Source organism: Anolis sagrei, chromosome 3, assembly GCF_037176765.1.
Source record: "Anolis sagrei isolate rAnoSag1 chromosome 3, rAnoSag1.mat, whole genome shotgun sequence".
NCBI lineage: Eukaryota > Metazoa > Chordata > Lepidosauria > Squamata > Dactyloidae > Anolis > Anolis sagrei.
Window position 1 is genome coordinate 83,568,058 of NC_090023.1, and position 20,508 is coordinate 83,588,565.

General features: G+C 40.1%; 1 protein-coding gene across 4 annotated transcripts in view; it reads right to left on the minus strand.

Annotated features, from left to right (window-relative positions):
* Positions 1–20,508, minus strand: part of IL1RAPL1 (interleukin 1 receptor accessory protein like 1) — a 989,733-nt gene that overhangs the window by 56,658 nt on the left and 912,567 nt on the right. For all 4 annotated transcript variants that reach the window (XM_067466766.1, XM_067466768.1, XM_060770127.2 and 1 more), the window contains one exon: positions 2,745–2,877. In XM_067466766.1, the coding sequence (XP_067322867.1) occupies positions 2,745–2,877 (133 nt within the window). The remainder of the gene's footprint in view (positions 1–2,744; positions 2,878–20,508) is intronic.

Sequence of the window (20,508 nt, forward strand, 5' to 3'; positions counted from 1 at the left end):
TCACTCCATTTAGTAGCCTGGCTGCCGCTCGTTGAACCAATTGAAATTTCCGAGCTGTCTTCAAGGGCAGCCCCATGTAGAGTTCATTGCAGTAATGCAATCTGGAGGTGACTAAGGCGTGGACCACCATGGCCAGATCCGACTTCATGATTCTATACAGAGGCTGGATGGCCATCTGTCAGGGGTGCTTTGAATGCAATATTCCTGCTTCTTGGCAAGGGGTTGGACTGGATGGCCCATGAGGTCTCTTCCAACTCTATGATTCTATGATTCTACAAGGTACGGTCGCAACTAGTGCATGAGTTTTAGTTGTGCTAAGACCCTCCCAGCCACCGCTGACGCCTGAGCTTCAAGCGTTAGTGATGAGCCTAGGAGGACACTAAAGCTGCGACCTGTGACTTCAGGGGGAGTGCAACCCCATCGAGCACAGGTTGCCACCCTATACCCCGATCCGGCTTACGATCGACCTGGAAGACCTCTGTCTTGTTGGGATTGATCCTCAGCTAATTCATCCTCATCCAGACAGTCACAGTGGCCAGGCACTCGTCCAGCATCGGATGGGCTTCTTTGGAGTGAGGTGGAAAGGAGCAGTAGAGTTGGGCATCATCTGCGTAGAGATGGCACCCAACTCCAAAACTCCGGATGACCTCTCTCAGCGGTTTCATGTAGGTGTTAAAAAGCATGGGGGACAGAATGGAACCTTGCAGGACCCTACAGGTCAAAGGCCAGGGAACTGAACAGATCTCCCTCAGCTTACCATCTGGGAACAACCCTCCAGGAAGAACTGGAGCCACGACAAAGCCGTGCCCCCAAGACCCATCCCAGAAGGATACCATGGTCTATGGTATCGAAGGCCGTTGAGATGTCCAAGAGAACCAACAGGGTCACACTCCCCCTGTCTAGCTCCCTGCGGAGGTCATCCACCAAGGTGACCAAAGCTGTCTCGGTACCATGACCAGGCCTAAACCCAGACTATGACTGATCCAGGTAATCAATGTCCTCTAGGAATCCCTGGAACGGAGAGGCGAACACCCGCTCCAGCACCTTGCTCAAAAAAGGGAGGTTACAGATTTGTCTGTAATTGTTCAAAACTGTGGGATCAAGGGAGGCCTTTTTCAGGATTAGTCTAACCACAGCCTGTTTCAGACCAGATGGGAATGCCCCCTGCTCCAGTGAAGCATTGATGATGAATACAAGCCAATCAATCAACCCACCTCTAGCCAATTTAATTAGCCAAGAAGGGCAAGGGTCCAGAGCCGATGTGGTCGCCCTCACAGCCCCAAGGACCCCCTCCACGTCATTGGGATGAACAAGCTGGAAAGAATCCCACAAAACCAGACAGGCAGATGCCTCGGTCACCTCCTCTGGTACTGTCTAGCTCAAGGCGTATCACAGAGACTTTATCTGCAAAATGGTGTGCGAAATCGCAGCACCAGGCTGTTGAGTCGTCGATGACAGTTTCCCAATGACCAGAAACAACTCAGAAGGTCTATTGGATGCAGATGCTATGTGGGCAGTCAAGAAAGTCTCCTTGGCTTTCCGTATAGCCACGGTATAGGCTCTAATTGAGGCTCAAGCCCACACTTGGTTGGAAACACCCTGAGATTTCCTCCAGATGCACTCCAGTCTCTTTCTCACCCACTTCATCTCCAGCTCAAAGAACCAAGGAGATGGCATGACTCTGTGCAGCGAGAGGGGACATTCAGGAGTGATCATGTTTATCACCCTGGCCATCTCTCTATTATAGCCATCAACCAGGGCGTTGACAGGATCGCCAGCCTCCATGACAGGAAGAGCCCTTCTACCCTTCCTTCCTTCCATACTTCTCTTCCTCCCTCCATCCCTTCTCTTTTTCCTTCCTCCTTTCCTCCTAGGGGATGTTTAGCTGGGAGAAGAGAAGGTAGCAAGAAAACATGGGAACCGTGCTTTAATATTTAAAAGGGTGTACCATTGAAGAGGAGGAGGGGGGAAAGCTGACTTTCTGCTGTTCTAGAGACCAGGGCACAAAGGAGCAATGGGTTCAAATAGCAGGGAAATAGACTTGACTGAAAAGATTAGGAAGAACTTCCCGGACAGTGGCATTAGGCTGCCTGGGAATGTGATGAAGTCTCCTTCTCTGGAGACTTTTCCACAGAGGCTGTCTATTGGGAGTGCTTTGATTGTGCCTTCCTGCATGACAGGAGGTTAGACTGAATGGCCCTTGGGGTCTCTTCCAGCTCTATATCAGGAGTAGGTAATATGAGGTCTCATGGATACACTTCTTCTCTCCCATCCATCATCTCATCCTGACTAAGACCAACCCTTTTGGGATCCAAACGTTTTCTGTTTTTCCTTCACATTCTGCTCCAAAAGAGAAAAGGAATGAGAGGAAAGGGTAGGGAGGGGACTGGGGGAGAACCCCCTACCTTTTGGCCTGCCCACCCTGCTCCACCTTGCCAAGTTAGAAAGTTTGCCTGTGCCTGGGATACAGGGATCTTGTAAATACAAAATAATGACTGTTATCTGGCAAGTTACTCATTTAGATTTCTAAATCCTATTTAGATATCTGTTTTTATATGAAAGAACTGCTAGTTTAAGAAATAATTGGATAACTGTCAAAGAACGATTTTTTAATGCCGTTGTCAGTGAATGGAAAGGCTGGTCTATGGTGCTTTAATACATTGCTTCCTTTTGCATGGAACATGATTCATTACAGGGAATAAGAGATGAGTCTAGACAAAATATATACAGTGTTCTCTTTTTACCTAATATCGCTTTCCCAAACCCGACTTTCATCCAAATCCTCAATAAACTTTTCGCCTTTCATCCAATACATTAAAGGGCTGACTTCACCGCTGTATCCAAAGAATGCTCGACAGGTTAGATTAGCAGAATGGCCTGTTGAAGAGAATTAATAAAGAAAATGTGTTATTCCAAAACTGGCAAAAATGTTCCATTATTGACAGTGAAAGTATTGCTCTCTCCTTCAAACCTAAGAGAATATTACTTGGCTTTAACATTCATATGCTTGTAGAATAAACCAACCAATTACAAAATCACAGAGTAGTCAATTCTTTAATAACAGATATCACTGACAGGTTAATTATATAGTCTTCTTTCAAGGCATTGTATTCCATACATGGCCAAAGACTTCAAAGGACTCTACAATGCACAAAATACTACGGTTCTGCACTGAACACAGATCTTTCTAATTTGATCCTATTTCTTCTATGTAGAGGACATATATACTTTATATGCTATTATTCAGCATCCAGATTGCTAGTAGTTATTTAAAATTTATTTCTCACTACTAATTGCGCATTGGTGCAGCAATACATACTATATAGGGAAAGAGAATCTAGGGACAAGAATATCCAGCGACATGAAAGATATATAATATTATACTGGAAAGATTTTCATACCTCAACTCTGTATATAAAGATAAAAACAAAAACAATGTATGCAAACTGTCAGAGGGGAAAATGCCCCACATATTTGTGGAGTGCGGACCTAAAAGGCAACATCCAATATACAAATTGTTTTATATGTTTGGTCCTGCTTCTAGATCTTTTAAAAGATCTCTAGAAACTGGTTTCTGATTCACACTACACATTGATATGGATATGAGACATTGACTCAGCAATTTATATGGCTTTAATCTAATTGATTTATTGATATGTATTTTAATTGTTATATGTTTAGATAGTTTTATATTATGGGATGTGTTTTATTGTTTACCTGTGCGGCATTGAATTTATTGCTGGATTTGTAAGCCTCCTTGAGTCCCCTCCAGGGTCAAGAAAGGCAGGGTAGAAATGAAGTAAATACTTCAATTGCCACGGCAACCTCTGAAATCCTGCAATTTGTAGTTTGATGAGATGCTAGGACTCTATGGTTGAGAATTCTCTCTCCATAACTACAAATACCATGATATTAATGTTATCATGGAAGTTAAAATGGAATAACAACATTATTATTATGGGCCCTCGATATTTCTAAGATTGCTTATAAACATTACCCAGCGTCGATAACTGAAACATCCAGTTTATTGCTTTTTTCTTTCCAATTGCGGAAAATAAGAAGGATATAGAAGAATTCAGATACCATATTGTTCATCTCATATTTCAGACAAAGAGTACGACCCATAAACATTTGTATTACTGAGGCCCATGATTTTGCAGGTTTGTGTGTCTGCGTGTGTATGTTTCTGTGTACTTTCTATTCAAATTGTCCCAAAGGACATTTTCAGCATAAACTTTCTCTCTATCAAAACATCATTTATTTTACTTTGTAGTGGCATTGGTATGCATCAGCAAGAGTAAAAAATGTTTTTCCATTTTTTGTGCTACAGTAGCAGTGTTCCTCAAAGTCCCACTGGCATTTTTGTCTCATCACAGTTTCATATTTAAGTTATGAGACCTTTTTTTTTTACCTCCTGCGCATATGTTCACATTTTGGTACTTATTTTATCCCATGCAATTTAATCGCTGTCTAAAGCATGTTTATGCATGTACTTTTGAGAATGGTTAGTGTAAATGAAGAGGTGGTGTCTGCTTGAGGCAAATTCTAAATCGGATATTGCTGTTTTTGGGTTGTTGTAGGTTTTTCCGGGCTATATGGCCATGTTCTGGAGGCAATTTTTCTCCTGACGTTTCGCCTGCATCTATGGCAAGCATCCTCAGAGGTAGTGAGGTCTGTTGGAAATAGGAAAAATGGGTTTTATATATCTGTGGAATGACCAGGGTGAGACAAATGACTTTTGTCTGCTGGGGCTAGCTGTGAATGTTTCAGCTGATCACCTTGATTAGCATTCAATGGCTTGGAAGTGCCTGGGGGGAATCTTTTGTTGAGAGTGATTTTCTGTGCCTGTTTGTTTCCCCTCCAGAACATGGCCATATAGCCCAGAAAAACCTACAACAACCCAGTGATTCCAGCCATGAAAGCCTTCGACAATACATTGCTGTTTTTATCATCAAGAGTATAATGTCTCTTGTGTAAATACACTTATGTGTTTAATGTTTATATTGATGTGTTTGATGTTCATGAGTTGACATTTATGTTGTTGGTCATATTTTAATTATTGTGATTTGCCTATGTGATTTATTGTAACTGTTACTGTGTATATTGTATTTATGCTGTGAGCCACCCTGAGTCCCTTTTGGGGAGAGGGGTTTGGATATAAATAAAGTTTATCATTTATTATTACTTTTCAGAGGCACACATGGTTTTATGCACACTTTTACTACACTAAGATGAAACACAAGCTGCAAATCATAAAGCTAGTCTTGAGACGTACAAAATAGCTTTTATTAGGGGAATGAAAATACAGATTACTCCATTTTCTATGTGTAGCACCCACAGTAACTAAGTAAAATTAGGAAGATCAATTAAGATATTATCCAGTGCTGAATATATGCATTAACTATATTAACAGTTTGCTTATATAATAATACCTTGAGTTAAGGGTTTATTCATTCCATGACTAAGCTCTTAATTCAAATAGCTCATATTGCAAAATGTATTTTTCCACTGAAATGCTATTAATCCATTCTGGCACTCCCCTCCCCCTTTTTTTTTTGCATGTTTTTAAATAAGAAAATGTACTTTATAGATAACAAATAATGTATAAATGCACATTCCCATGAAACAATAAAAAAGAAAGATCAACTTTAAAATGGTAGAAGCACAAAGTTGTGGTAACAAAGCACACTTGAAGCAACAAAATGTGTGTTGGCCAGCGTAATAGCAAGGCAAAACCTGCACATTCACATGGAACAATTAATAAAAAGATCAACTTCAAAATGGTAGCACAAAGTTGTGAAAAAATCCTCTAACCCTAAGTTTCTCAAAGCAGACAAGATCAAAGTGGACAGCAATCTCCCAAAGCAGACAAGCACATAAGGAACGGAGGCTGCTCCCTTGAAGCCCTAAAGCAGTGCTTCTCAACCTTGGGTCCCCAGATGTTTTTGACCTACAACTCCCAGAAATCCCAGCCAGTTTACCAGGTGTTAGGATTTCTGGGAATTGTAGGCCAAAAACATCTAGGGACCTCAGGTTGAGAACCACTGCCCTGAAGCCTTGTACTCTCTCGTTAGCATGCCCTCTTGCACTAACAGTCCCTCTGGTGCTGGTTCTTAATTCAAATGCTGCTCATATGTCAAAGCGAAATCAGGTTGAGTGACAGCTCTTAATTCAAAATGCTCTTAATTTGGGATGCTCTTCAGTTGAGGTTCTACTGTACCTTAAAAGTAACACATCTGGTTTCCTTTATATGGAAAAAGTAGACATTTCCATTATGTCCAACCTCTTTCCCAACCCCCAGCATTACAAGTTTTATTTTAATAGCCTCTTCACATTAGATGGGAGCCCCCGGTGGTGCAGTGGGTTAAAGCGGCGGGTTAACGGCGCTACATGCAGTCATGCTGGCCACATGACCTTGGAGGTGTCTATGGACAATGCTGGCTCTTTGGCTTAGAAATGGAGATGAGTACCACACCCCAGAGTCAGACATGACTGGACTTAATGTCAGGGGACAACCTTTACCTTTACCTCACATTAGATGTTTTGTCAATACATCTAGAAATAGTTCATGAATCAAACAAATATAACTGATTTGTATCTTACATCACACTTGTTAAGCAGTCAACCACTTAACATGAAGTGAAAGTGTGTGCAGTCAATAGAATCATCTGTATGAAGGTTTCTGATGAAATGTGAATGTTTTACGGATGGAAAAAGCAAATGTTGTGCCTCAAAAGGAAGAAGGTTGTCTATTGCTGCTCTATGCCTCCAGCGTCACAACTTATTTCATTTTCTAAAGAATGATCTCCAGTCATTCATTCAGTTTAGGAGATCTATCAATCTCACAAAATAGGCTAGTTTGGTGAAACTCAAATTAAGATCAAGCTCATTGGGTATTAAGCCATGCTGACTCCCTGTAATTTTTCTGCCAGAATGAATGGATATCGTATTTATACTCAGAGGACATATTTAAACATGCATATTAATGTGTGCATGATGATTCTTTAAAACACGAAAATTATCTCCAGGGAAATGGGATGGGGGGATGTCATAAAGACAAACCATTTTTGGAGGATTCTTCTCATTAAATGTTTAGACATTTCCCCCTTCCAAATGAAATATTTAAACATATTTTTAAACCCAGAATTCTAAGTTTCTGTTCAACATGAAATATTTACACATGGGAAATAAATTAGAAAAGAAGCACCATCTCCTTGCAATACTGTACAGATTACTGCTGAGTAAGGGCCATTAATATGCCAGGTGTTTGGCTATAAATTAATACAGAGACTGCTGCTGCTGTATAATCTATACTTTCCAGGCTGGCTGAGTTTAACAATAAACTACCAGGAAGGTCACTGATGGGTCATGCAAGCAGGATCTCAGTGACAACCTACTTCTGCTGTTATTCATGATCTTGTTACTTTGAGGTGATAGGAGAAAGAGTGACTGTGTGTGTGCTTGTGTACGTCCAGCTAGCCTTTGTTTTATTTCAAAAGAATACCCGTTTCTTACTCACAAGTGAATCTATTGCTTTCTTAAGATATTACATACATAACTGTATCTCACTATGAAGTATAAAAATGGCAGAGATTTGAGCAAGCAGGATTATTTATTTATTTTCTTTATCCCAAAAATTAAGTCTGATGCCCAAAGTTCAAGAGCACAGAGGTTATAAAGAGTGCTCTGGCTTGGCATTGAGTAAGTATTGTGGACCTAGTTCCAGGATCCGGACTGCCATGAATATATCATGGTCTGATGCTGTTATTATTATTATTAGGCTTGGTTGATCCAAGTCGTAAGTTTCTTAAATTGTAATGAAATCATAAATAAATTACCTTTTGAAGCGATATCGATGCATTTTGGCAACCTGGGGAAGTGTTTTTGCCATATTGAAGCTGCGTCCGCCATCTTCCTTATGATTCCGCCAGTGAATCGTAAATGCTGGGGGCGTGGCCATCAGGAACAGCTGTTCTTACCCACGCCCACCTCCTTCCTCTTTGAATCGGTGGCTTTGCGAGGTGGGTTTTGCAAGGTGGGCGTGGCTACCTCCCTGGCGACAAGCGGCAATGCAGAAGAGCTGGGCATAGCCACACCCACCTCGCAAAGCCCACCTCGCAAAGCTGCTGATGCAAAGAGGAAGGAGGTGGGTGTGGGTAAGAACAGCTGTTCCTGAAGGCCATGCCCCCAGCGACCTCCAAGGAGAGCTGTGCTTGGCGACGCCCACCTCTCCCTTCAGCATGGAGGCTTGGAAGGGAAGGGAAGGGAAGCGGAGAGATTTTAAAAGTGTTAGTTTTAAAATCTCTCAGCTTCCCTTCCCTGGCAAGCTGTCACGCAGAAGGAAGAGGTGGACATGGCCAAGCACAGCCCTCCTTGGAGGTCGCTGAGGGCGAGGCCTCCAAGGAGGGCTGTGCTTGGCCACACCCACCTCTCCCTTCAGAATGGAAGCTCGTGGCAAGGGAAGGAAGGGAAACTGCGAGATTTTAATGGTTCTGGAGGGTGGGAGGGGCACTTTCCATTAACGAAACAAAGGAAGTGATTCGTATTTCCTGGTATTTCCGATCTTTTTTTCAATAAAATTTCAGAAATAATTTCAAAATCGAACCGCCAGCGCCCCCTATATACAAAACGGGTTTAGAACCATTATTTTTCTTGATCAACCAAGCCTAGTTATTATTCATTAATATTATTAGTTTAATGGTCTTTGTCCCAAATAAATGTATGTGGTATCAAGGTAGAAAAATACAAATTTAATAATAGTTAAGTGGACCTTGGTTTTGGACTGAAAGCCCCACAATTTCACAAGCAGTTTGACCAATGCCCATGTTGGCTTGGAGCTTCTGTATATTTTTATTGTTTGTTGTTGTTATCTGCCTTCAAGTTGACCTTGAGCCATGGCAACCCTATCTATGAGACAGCTCCAAGAAACCTTATTTTGCAGACTTGGGATTGTAACTTCTTTGATTGAGTATATCCATTTTGAATGCAGTATTCCTCCTTTCTTAGTGCCTCCTACATTACCAATCATTATTGTCTTTTCCAGTGAGTCATTCCTTCTTATGATTTGGCCAAAATAGAAAGTTCCTCCAAACTTTCTATTTTGTCCAAATAGAAAGTTTGGCCAAAAGAAACAACAGTCTTGCTTAGGTATTGCAAATCTAAACCTAACTCGTTTGAGTCAGCCCAACACCCTGAGGTTCTAAGGGGCAGATTGTTTGTACAGAAAATCCTATATTAGAGCTCTTAAACTCTGGGCCCATAGTGAAATAATATAGGATGCTCCAAATAAAACTATATTATCTGGTTTATTTATGAGATTTAGACCAAGATCTAAGCAGCATGCTCATGGAGTATTTGTCTTTGCCTGTAAACTTAATTCTGTGGTCCTGAATTTGCAACAGCAGCTAAGGAAGTCTCAGATACAGCTCCATTCTGCAGTTGTTAACTGGCTGCAGGAGTGCATCCAGGTATATTCCTGCAGTTCTTGTCACTAGAGAAATGAGGACCTGCTTCTGTCCCCAATATCATCTATTCTTTCCTAGGTGCTCTTTTATGACCTTATCTGACACAGAGAATGAGTGTCTTCTCCCTGCCTCTCTCCTCTGCCGGCATGGAGTCCCCCAGAGCCCATCACATGACGCAGGGCTAGTTCCATCAGGACTCTGTGGGGCTCTGTGATGACTCCTCATTGGCTCCTCATTGAATAACAGAAGAGGAGTCAAAGAGGAAGTGGGGAGGCGGAACATAGTGGTAAGGAAGACTACAGGCCCTAACAGGAGCTAACAGAGCCTGAAGGTTCCCTCTGCTACCCCACGATGCCTCACGATTTCCCCCACTGTCCCTTGCTTTACCCCTGCCCATGAAATAGGGTCCTTAGAGATAATAAGCACATGAGGGGGGATGGAATTGAACCAATGAACTAGATGGCCCATTGGTCTCGTTCACACTGGGGTCATTGTGTGCAACAGGTGCTGTACAAGGAGGTAATGGGCATGCCTTTTCACAACGTGCAAAAATATGTATATGATGGTATAACTGAGGCCACTTTGTGTATCACCATAAGGAACATTGGCTCACAGAGACTGTTAAGCATGCAGAAATATGACCCCCACTTTTAGAATCATAGAGTTGAAAGAGACCACACGGTCCATCTAGTCCAACCCCCTGCCATGCAGGAAAAGTACAATCAAAGCACCCTCTAGAGACGGGCATCCAGGCTATGTTTAAAAGTCTCCAAGGAAGAAGCTTCCACAACACTCCAAGGCAGAGAGTTCCATTGCTGAACAGCCCATACAGTCAGGAAATTCTTCAGGTGCAATCTCCTTTCCTGTAATTTGAATCCATGGCTCCGAGTCCTAGTTTCTAGGGCAGCAGAAATCATGTCTGCTCCTTCTTTCTTATGTCATTCTTTCACTTATACATGGCTACAATGCCCTTCCTTTCTGCAGGCTAAACATCCCAAGCTCTTTAAGCCACCTTCATAGGGCATGGTTTCCAGATTATTTTCAGGTAAGCTCAGACAAGATTGCAGCCTTAACTTTCTTATAGGAAAATGATGACAACACCTTAGGAAAGCAAGCTCTGAACTACTGTAGTGAATGCTACTAAACTACGCATGTTACATCTAATCATGTTTGAGATATACCTAACCACATACATAACATATTATGACCTGAGAAGTAGACAAGTAGAAAAATGGAAACTGCACATTTCTTTTGTAATAAACAAAAGACAATGCAGTGTTTGAAGTGAAACAGCCTCATATAACCATAGTATTATTTACTTGTAATGTATTTGGATTTTGAGTTAATTTTTTACAAGAATATTGCAAAGCACTGAATACCTGTAAAGTTCATCTACTTCTGAGACAAGGTGAGAACCAGTGTCAGAAACAACTCGGGAATGATACCAGATCTGGAAAGCGTTCAAAACTCTGCAGTGACATATGGTATATTCTGCACACATAATGCATACAGTAACATCACTTTGACCCATTTCAGTTTCCTTGTGTGCTTTGATCCGTAGTAGCAAATTTAATGATGCTTTAACACTTAAAACTGTGAGAAAGAAATCTTCAGAACTTGGGATTTGACATCACTAACATAACACTAGAGATCAAAACCAATATTTTCTGTCACAAATTATGTTAATTAGGATTTATACATATTTAAAACAAGAACATACAAATAAAATTTTAAAATATAAAATTCAATGTAATTTTAAGGATAGGAAATTAAATCCATTAATTACAGTAAGACCCCTCATATTTTGAATCATAGTTTGAAGAGACCACAAGCTATCCAGTGCAATCCCCTGCCATGCCAAAATACACAATCAAAGCACTCCCAACAGAGGGCCATTTGCTTAAAAACCTCTAGAGAAGGAGACTCCGCCATACTCCAAGTCAGCATATTTCATTGTGAAACAGCTCTTACTATCAGGAAGGATTTTTTTCCTAATCCTTACATGGAACCTCTTTTTCTGCAGTTTGAATCCGTTGCACAGTGTCCTAGTCTCTAAGCAGCAGAAAACAAACTGATTTCATCATCAATATGACATCCTTTTGACTAAATGTCACCTCTTAACCTTTTTTCTCCATGGTAAACATAACCAGCTCCCTAAGTTGCTTCCAGACCTTTTTACCATTTTGGTTGCCCCTCTCTGGATTTTTCCATGTTTGCCCTTCTCAGGACATAGACTGTTTGTTTATATCTTTCTTGAGTTGTGCCCAGAACTAGACACAATATTGAGGTGAGGTCTGTGGGATGTGTTCCTAATCTTATCTGAATGCCATTTATTTACCTGATTTCCTGTTCCAGCATACCATATAACCAGAGAACCTAGAAATACTTAGTGAGGTACCTGCAGCGGGATAGAGGCAGGTAGTGTAACTGCTTTGGAGTACTGCCAGTCTGCACCATCCATGGATTAGAAGGACCCTAAGGTTTGTTTTAGAAAGTTCATAAATTTCTGTGTTTCCACTTGAAGGGGATAAGGAGAGAGAGACTACTGTGCAGTTACATCTATATTCTACCCCAGGCTTTATGTTCTCATTATTTAATGGGTTGGAAAATGTCCATCAGAAAACACCCAAACAATGTTTTTAAAACGAAAGAAAACATGAAAGAAAACATTCCTTCCCGGGTGACAATGTGAATCATAGCTATGCACGGATTACTTGCTCTCAAGCATTGAAATGCTGTAGGAGTAAACTAGCTGCTTACAAAATAAATGAGTAGAATACTGTAGCACATGTAAAACATGGGGATCCTTTCCCACCTCACATTTCAGTTTTTACAAGGCTTAGATTTCCTCTTGAAGAAGTGTTTTTGTGTGTATTTTTCAGAGGTGTGATTGTATGCACTTTTTGGATGAACACATTGCAGTGTGCATTCTTCCAAATGAACTCATGAACTCCATCAATATCGAGGGTTTGATGGCTCTGTTTCCATGTTTACGTACACGTACAGGACATGCAAATGTGGTAAATTTAGATTGAAATGCAATCTGAATTAGTACTCTCTTTGTGCAGCTGTTGTGCTAAGTGCATGTGAGGTCGCCATTAGCTGTGTTTGTCTAAAACACCATTCTTGAACTTAGTTGTATCCATGCATATTTACTTAGGCATACTGTTCATCTGGATTGCAACCTCAGATACTTTTTCCTTCTGCTATATTGTGATTTCTGCTGATCTAGCATTATAGGAAGTGATCATTTATGAATATTTGGCTATGGGAAAACTCTTTCTCTGTGCCAGCAATTCTGCTAGATAATGTTTTGGCACCTTCATGCCCACCTCAACTATATTCACTCTTTTAGACATTTAGCAATACATAAAGTAACCTCAGAATTTGAAATAATGGTAATTCACGGAGATCTTTAGGCAATTATTGCTTTTGCAATGGCATTTTTGAATTAAACTTTGAACATTTGGCTTAAAAATGGTACAGTTTAGAGAATGACTTCTCACATTATGTCTCCTGTGAACAGCTTCCTCTTTCATTTCTTGTAGATGCAATGCCATTAGAGCTCCCCATTTACATTCTTCTAAAGAGCTGAACTTTCCATTTGGAACAAGTGCATTCCCTATTTTCTCTTGCTCTGCAATTTGCTGCATCATTGCATGAAATTTCTACTTTCTCCACAGGTTCACAATAGATGCATCCTAATCCATTCCCTTCCTGAGGTCTGGAAACAAGATGAAACATCATTTAAACAAACCTGCTTACCTTAATGCAAATACAGATTTTGAAAAATGCTTTAAAAAGATGAATAATAGCTACCAAGTATTCCACAGACCACTTCCATTTTAAGATGAATTAATAATAATTTTTGAATGCAACACTTGTCAAATGATTTCTAACAAGAAAACTCTTTTCCTGTCTGAAGGAAAACATTTTAGAGGAAACATTTTAGCATATTCTGGACTAAATGATTTGCAGGCTCCTATAATAGAGATGCACATTCTGTTCTAGTTAATTGAGTTTAGGCAGATGCTGTATGAAATTATTTTTCAACCCCCCCCCCCCCCCAAAAAAACCCCTTTTCTCCTATCTCCTTTCTTGTCATGTATCCTGGTTTCAAACTGAACAGAATGCTAGGAAGACCTTACAGCAACAAAGTATAATTCAATTGAAGACAGCCAATACTATCGGCAGTGGCAACATTTGGTCTCAGTGCTATATGTTTCTAATTAGCAAAATGCTGGGCTGGCGCCATGACTCCTTTGCTCCACTAGAGAGCAGTGCCTATCTTTATAATGACCAAGTCATCCATTTTTAATCCAAGAGAAGTGCCCAGTGTAGTAGAAAGCTCTAATTAAAAAAGCCAGCATTCGAATAACCTGCTAGTTGCAATTAGCAAAGACTGAATGTTTTGTGCCTAAGTCAAATGCCATCTTGTATAGACAGTTTAAATTACGTTTGTACTATCAGTCATACATGTTGGCATACCCTACAGTGAAATCCATGTTACATTCTTGCTTGTGATGATTTATTCCTGAAAGATGCCATTTCTCCTGGAAATAGCAATAATTAACTCAATATCTAGTCAAAACTAGAACTTAAATAATCCTCCAAGCAGAAGTTTCCAACCCAGTGGATGGGTGCTGCAACTTATGTAGCATTATTCTAACTAATGACGGAAAGCAAAGAAATCTAAATGGTACCGGAGTATATCATTCCAAAATGCAAATCAGCACTTCACAATACACACACAGATAGCAAGACAAGCTTGATATTCATTTCAAATGGCAATACTGGATTGTATGAAAAGAAATTGTCAAAGCTGACAGGACCAAACCTTTCCCTCCCACACATTTGCTCACATTCTTTCTTTTGCTATGAAAGGAAAAAAAATAACATTTTTTAAAAGCCAGCCTGCCAAAATATGACTGTTTAGGCTCTCAGAAGCAATGTGAAGGGCAGAACTACACATAATCTTGGCAAAGACATGTTTTCTAACTATGTATTTGTCATTTAATAGTAATATGCAGGGTGTGGAGGGTATTTAAATGTTTTCCACCTGCCAATTATTGTGTTTTGTGATCCCCTTCCCTTGCCAGCTGGCCTTATTTCCTGCCTCAAAGACAGACTGGGAGTCTGAAGAGAATGGAAAAAAATAGCTTGGATAGGATGGAGAAAACTGAAAGATAGGAGAAGGATGTAATACTCTTCTAGAGCTCTCCTGCAAATGTCTTCATGTCTACAACACTCAAATTAAGAGGCAAACAAGTTGTTGGGAGCTATAATATGTTGATCTACTTGTAACTGACAGGCAACATATGTTGAAGATATAACTGTCTATATAGCTGAAACCCAATCCCCGGAGCTTGGTGACTTAGCAAAAATGAAGGCCAATATGGGTACTGTTGCACCTCAGGGTAGATTCACCTTGCTTAGAACACCACACACACCAAGGCTGTAGGTTTTGTAGTTTGTTAAAGAAAAAGCAAAGTCTTAAACACAAAAGCAAAGTTGCAAGAGTTCGATAGTCAAACAGGGTCTTAAATGCAAAGGCAGAGTTTCCAAAGGCAAATAACATGAAGCCTAATCCATAAGCCTTGATCAAACAGGATTCCATGGCAGCATGACAGAGTCCCAAGAAGCCAAGATCCACAACAAAGTCCCAAGAAGCCAAAAGCATTACCCAAAAACCCAGGCAATCCCAAGAAGTTATCAGGGTGTTCGCTGAAGTTGCACTGACAAAAGGTTGCCTTCAATCAACTCACTAAATATACTTTCCCAGCATGAAAGCATTCCTCTGACCTCTAACCTCTCTCTTGTTTGCAAGCCTTGTACTACAGCGAACCCTGAGTTGCAAGCGATTCTCCCTATCTAACTGTGGAGTGCCTTCAAGGTCAAATAACTCATTATCCTGGAGCTGGGAATCAACAGAATCGGCAGGCAGAGAACAGCCAGGCTGACTCGCCTCCTCCACCTGCACCTGTGAAGTTTCACTAAGATCAGAAATACCTTCTAAAACAACATCCCTTTCCATGGGAAAGGGGAACTCCTCATCTTCAGCATCAGCATCAACATTGTTTGTATCAACAATAGGAACATGTTCAGGAATCTGAAACCCATCATCCTCTTCCAGCTCTTCCTGAGGCTCCTGCTGAGCCACAACAGGTAGACTGTTATAGAGTGGGATGGGTGGGCAATGTTCAAGCTGGAATGGAAAAACAGGGAGTGCTAATCTGCCCTCAACTTCTTTTATTATGGTTGCCTCACTTCATTGAGGAAGAAAATAGCCCTCCACTCCCAGGCTTGCAGGGAGGGGAAAGCAAATTCTCCCAGGTAGGAAGATCACCCCCAAATAATTTGTTTTCACAATCACAACACTCATTGCCTACACCAGTGTTTCTCAACCTGGAAATTGGGACCCCTGGGGTGATCGCAAGGGAGTGTCAGAGGGGTCGCCAGATAATCAGAAAACATAGTATTTCCTGTTGGTCATGGGGGTTCTGCGTAGGAAGTTTGGCTCAATTTTCTCATTGGTGGGGTTCAGAATGTTATTTCACTGTAGGTGAACTATAAATCCCAGCAACTACAACTCCCAAATGACAAAATCAATCCCCTCCAACCCCACCAGTATTAAAAGTTGAACTTACCAGGTTTTTGTACCAAATTTGGTCCAGTGAATGAAAATACATCTGGCATATCAGATATTTACATTGCAATTCATAACAGTAGCAAAATTACAGTTATGAAGTAGCAACAAAATAATTTTATGATTGGGGGTCACCACAACATGAGGATCTGCAGCAATAGGAAGATTGAGAACCACTGGCCTACACGATCCTTGCCTCTCACTCCATTTCACAGTGCTATCAGACAAAACAGACACTAGCTGCAATCCTACAATACATGGGGTGGGGTGCAGTAACCTGCCTGCTCAGCCGCCAGGTTTCTTAGGTACCAAAGCTGTTTAAAGATGAAGGCACTCATGTTCTGCATTTGAGGCTGGGGTGAGAAGGGTAACATGCATGGCATACCTCTGCATTGGGGGTATGTATGTCACCAACAGCATCTGGCCATATTCTCTTTCCATCTTGTTCATCGCTAGACTCTTTCTTTCACCATGCACAGGCATGAACAGATAGCCATCCCCATCCCCAGCCACTTGTACCCTTAAGCTTGTTGCCCCTGCTTTAAGAAATCGTCATTCTGCTCAAGTCTTTTTGCCTCTCTAACTTGCTGCTTCTTCTTATACCTCTGACTGGCTTTCCTCAGTTGCTCCCTGTCATTCACACACTTGCCACTGTTCCAATCTGGTCTCTAGATTTTACATAACAGGACCTCAACTCTGTTTATTTCATGGATGTTAGAGCTCATCCATTCCCCCGCATAACACTGCTTCATACCCAGGATTTCAGAATGAATAGTAGAACTTAAAATTAACATTAATTCTACTGTTACATTCAACTTCTGATAACTGGTGTCCATCGGAGTCCTGGCTCTAAATCTCAGTGGATATGAAGGGTCTGTTGTAATTCCTTCAATTCAATGGGTTTGCTAATTGCTTTAGTTGGGGCTAATGACAGGATTCATCTCCAAATGTAACTCAAACTGTGATTTTCTTCGTGATTAATGCATGTGTTACCCTGCTGAAGCAGCTGGACTTTTTTTTTCCACTGCAGAAGTCCATATTTAGATAATGGGTGTAGATGCAGACTTGTGCATGTAGTGTTATTGTGTGTGTGTGTGACATGTACCAAAACATATTGTGTATTCCTCTGCTCTCTGCACATGAAGATATATATTATATTACACACTGTAATTATTTGTTTTACATGTGATTTCACATTCAATTGCAATCAATGCAGGCTTTCAATTCCCCACTGCACAATTGTCAGATAACTCTGAGTGTAAAGTTATTTTCTGTATCCTTGATATAAGCCCAGGTTTATTGCTCCAGCTACTGGAAGAAGAACACGGATATGAAATGAAGATGAATCATGTTAAATATGTTTTGTGATACTTTCTGATATCACATATTTCTTTTGCTAAATCCATTCACGTTGCAGTCAATATGGAATAAACTGTTCTTGAAGTTTATATTGTGTCTTTTTCATTTCCATCAATGGTAAAGGATGAGAAAACAACACTAATATAGTTATGTCTGATGCTCACGTGAGGCCGCGCTGAGTCCCCCTTGTGGGGAGAAGGGCAGGATATAAATATATGAAATAAAATAAAATAAATAAATAATAAAATGTCACAAATTTTGTAAATCATCTCTTTGTGAAATACTGTGAATAAAAACTGTACATCTTAGAGAACAATTCTTAGTTTTCCAGTATTTCCTCTCCCACCTTAAGGGATTTTTGTAATTCTCTGATTGTTCTTTGTTATGTCTATATTTGTATTTCAAATGTTTTGTAATGATAAGCTACAATATTGCACAATGTTTTAATGTGTCCAGATCAATAGTGTAACACGAATGTTGACCAACATGAATCAATTAATATTGACCATTCAAAATTCTGTAATCCTGTAACCAATTCTATTGTTACAATCTTCCAGGCATTTTTAAACAAGATATCCAAATTCTGGCTGTGTCTACTGTCTATTATGTTTGCTACTCTTTTAATGATGCCAAGTTTTTCATATATATGTTTCATTTATGCTTATTATCCTCCATAAATGTAGTAGACCTATGATTAAAAAACTATAGGACTTGGATTTATAAGTTTTTCACATATAAGAATGAAGATAGTTGACATGAAGCAGTTAAATACTGAATCCCTATAACATGGAGCAAAGTATGACAAGAGTATGTAAATACTATGAGTGTATGAAAGCATAACTCATAAGCAGCTTCATCATATTATGGGAGAATGCCAGAGTGTGTTCATGAGAAAAGTGGTAAAAAGCCTGTATGCCCCAATTTCAGTGTTTCAGATTTCAGTAACAATTCTAACACAAAAATGTATTTTAAAAAAAACACTGCAGAAAGATTTTGAGTTATAAACCTCAAATGAAAATAATGAGAGGGAAGAAGATTGCACTTTAATGATGCCAGTTTGGGCCAGATGTTTTTTCTTAATCAATTTTTGAACAATGTTTTTAAGGGTACAGCTGTTGCTGAGTTTTGATAAGTAACTTTCAGAACAGTGGAAAAATGTACTTTTTAAAAACAACTCTAAACTCAGGGGCTTACATCTCCAAGAAGGTTCTAACAGGGAGAGGATATCACCTTGGCAAAAAGTGGTCCACCATCAAGACTACCCTTTGAATTTATATCAACAATGGAGCAGCTCTTCACAACAATTTAGATATCTCCTAATTAGGCAAAAGCAGAGGAAAGCTCACACATTTTTAACACTGGTGATACTACCTCTGACACAAATTATGGTGATAATTCTGGAGAAGACAACAAAGTCTAAGTTATACAATAGGCAAATGGAAACTTTGAAAGTAAGAGTGAAGTATTATGTTGAACAAGGAAGATGAGAAAATGTGCCATTTAATATATTGCAGTACACTATTCACTGATTTTATTTTAAATATCAAATTTCAGGGTATGCTTTTAAAAACTCTACAAGCCTTTCCATTTTTTAATGCTTGTCTCAAACTTCTTGTAATGTATGCACTGTAGAAACATATTCTGTATCCTATTCAGTGACTGGCTATCATTAAAACGGCAACATTTACTAACAGTAAACATTCACTCCCAACAAAAGAGTCCCCAGGCAGTAAGCAGCCAGACCGTGAAGGTGCAAGGCTATTAAATACTAATCAAGGTAGCAAATTGTAACATTCACTTCTGCCTCATACAGCCCAGAAAACTCACAACAACCTGAATGTCATTTTCTCTTCTCTCTGTTTCTTTAGGTTTAAGTGGGAGGCGCAATGTTTGTTGTTGTTGTTGTTGTTGTTATGTTTATTTATACCCCCAGTTTTTCACTCCACAAGTAGACTCAAAGTGGCTAGTTCCTGACTGAAGCCCATGAGCACCCCAAAGATCTCCCTTGGAAGGCTGGAAAATCTTCTAAATCTTTCTTGTAATTGCTCCAGAAGTATTGTAGATGTAGTATTGTAGTATTGTAGACATAAATATTTTAGTCTTTTTAAAAACACTTTAATTTAAATGTTTTTTGGAGCAGTAAAACAGATAAAGAAAAGGTGACACATAACAAGATACATAGTTAACACTGCACGCTGAGTTAAATTAGATGTTCTAGAGATAGTGGGTAACTGTGGTAATGAAGAGATCTTGGGGTTTTTGTTTTGTATACAGTGCAGATCGGATTGAAATGATTATCCAAAGGGGACATGCAAATGATGCCATGCTAAGGATGCTCCCAGCAATAATTATCTCATTTAACAGTGACACAGGTGCAGTAAAGGGACATTTGATTTAAGTGGTGGCCAATTAACATACTTGCATTTTTAGAAATGCTTTATTTATATCACCCTCATGGACACCCCCTCGCAGAAACACACACACACACAATTATCTTTGATAGCCTAACAGTTATATGGAGAAAGACAGCTTTGGGATTTGTCATCTCTAAACAAAGCATCATTTGCAGCATTTATGTTGTGACTCCCTGCCAGTCGCCCACAGCTGGATTCCACCATTGTGCTTTAGGGATCTGCGGTTGCTAGATTTCTGTCAACCAGTTTGAAAACAGAGTTACAGCCCAGTTGGAAATGAGTGAGGCTCTGTTCTATGTGACTTCTGCTGGCAAGTGTGCACAAGTTCTAGTTTGAAAATGAGCATAATAGGAATTGTCAGGGAAGGTCACTTTGTGGAAGTAACCTTGTTAGTCCTTTGTCTCCAGAAGTCTTCAACTGCAATTTTTGACCAGTGTCCTCCCGCCTTTGGATTATATTTCTTCCTTCCCTAACAATAGCCATTAATAGGTACAATAGAAAGGGGAAACTGTGTGTAACGTGGTGTGTAATTGGCTACTGTTCTCATTCTTGCCTAACTCATGTTCTTCTCTTGCCCAGCACAGTCTTTGTGTGGTCTGTAATTTGAAACAAGTCTTCCTGAATA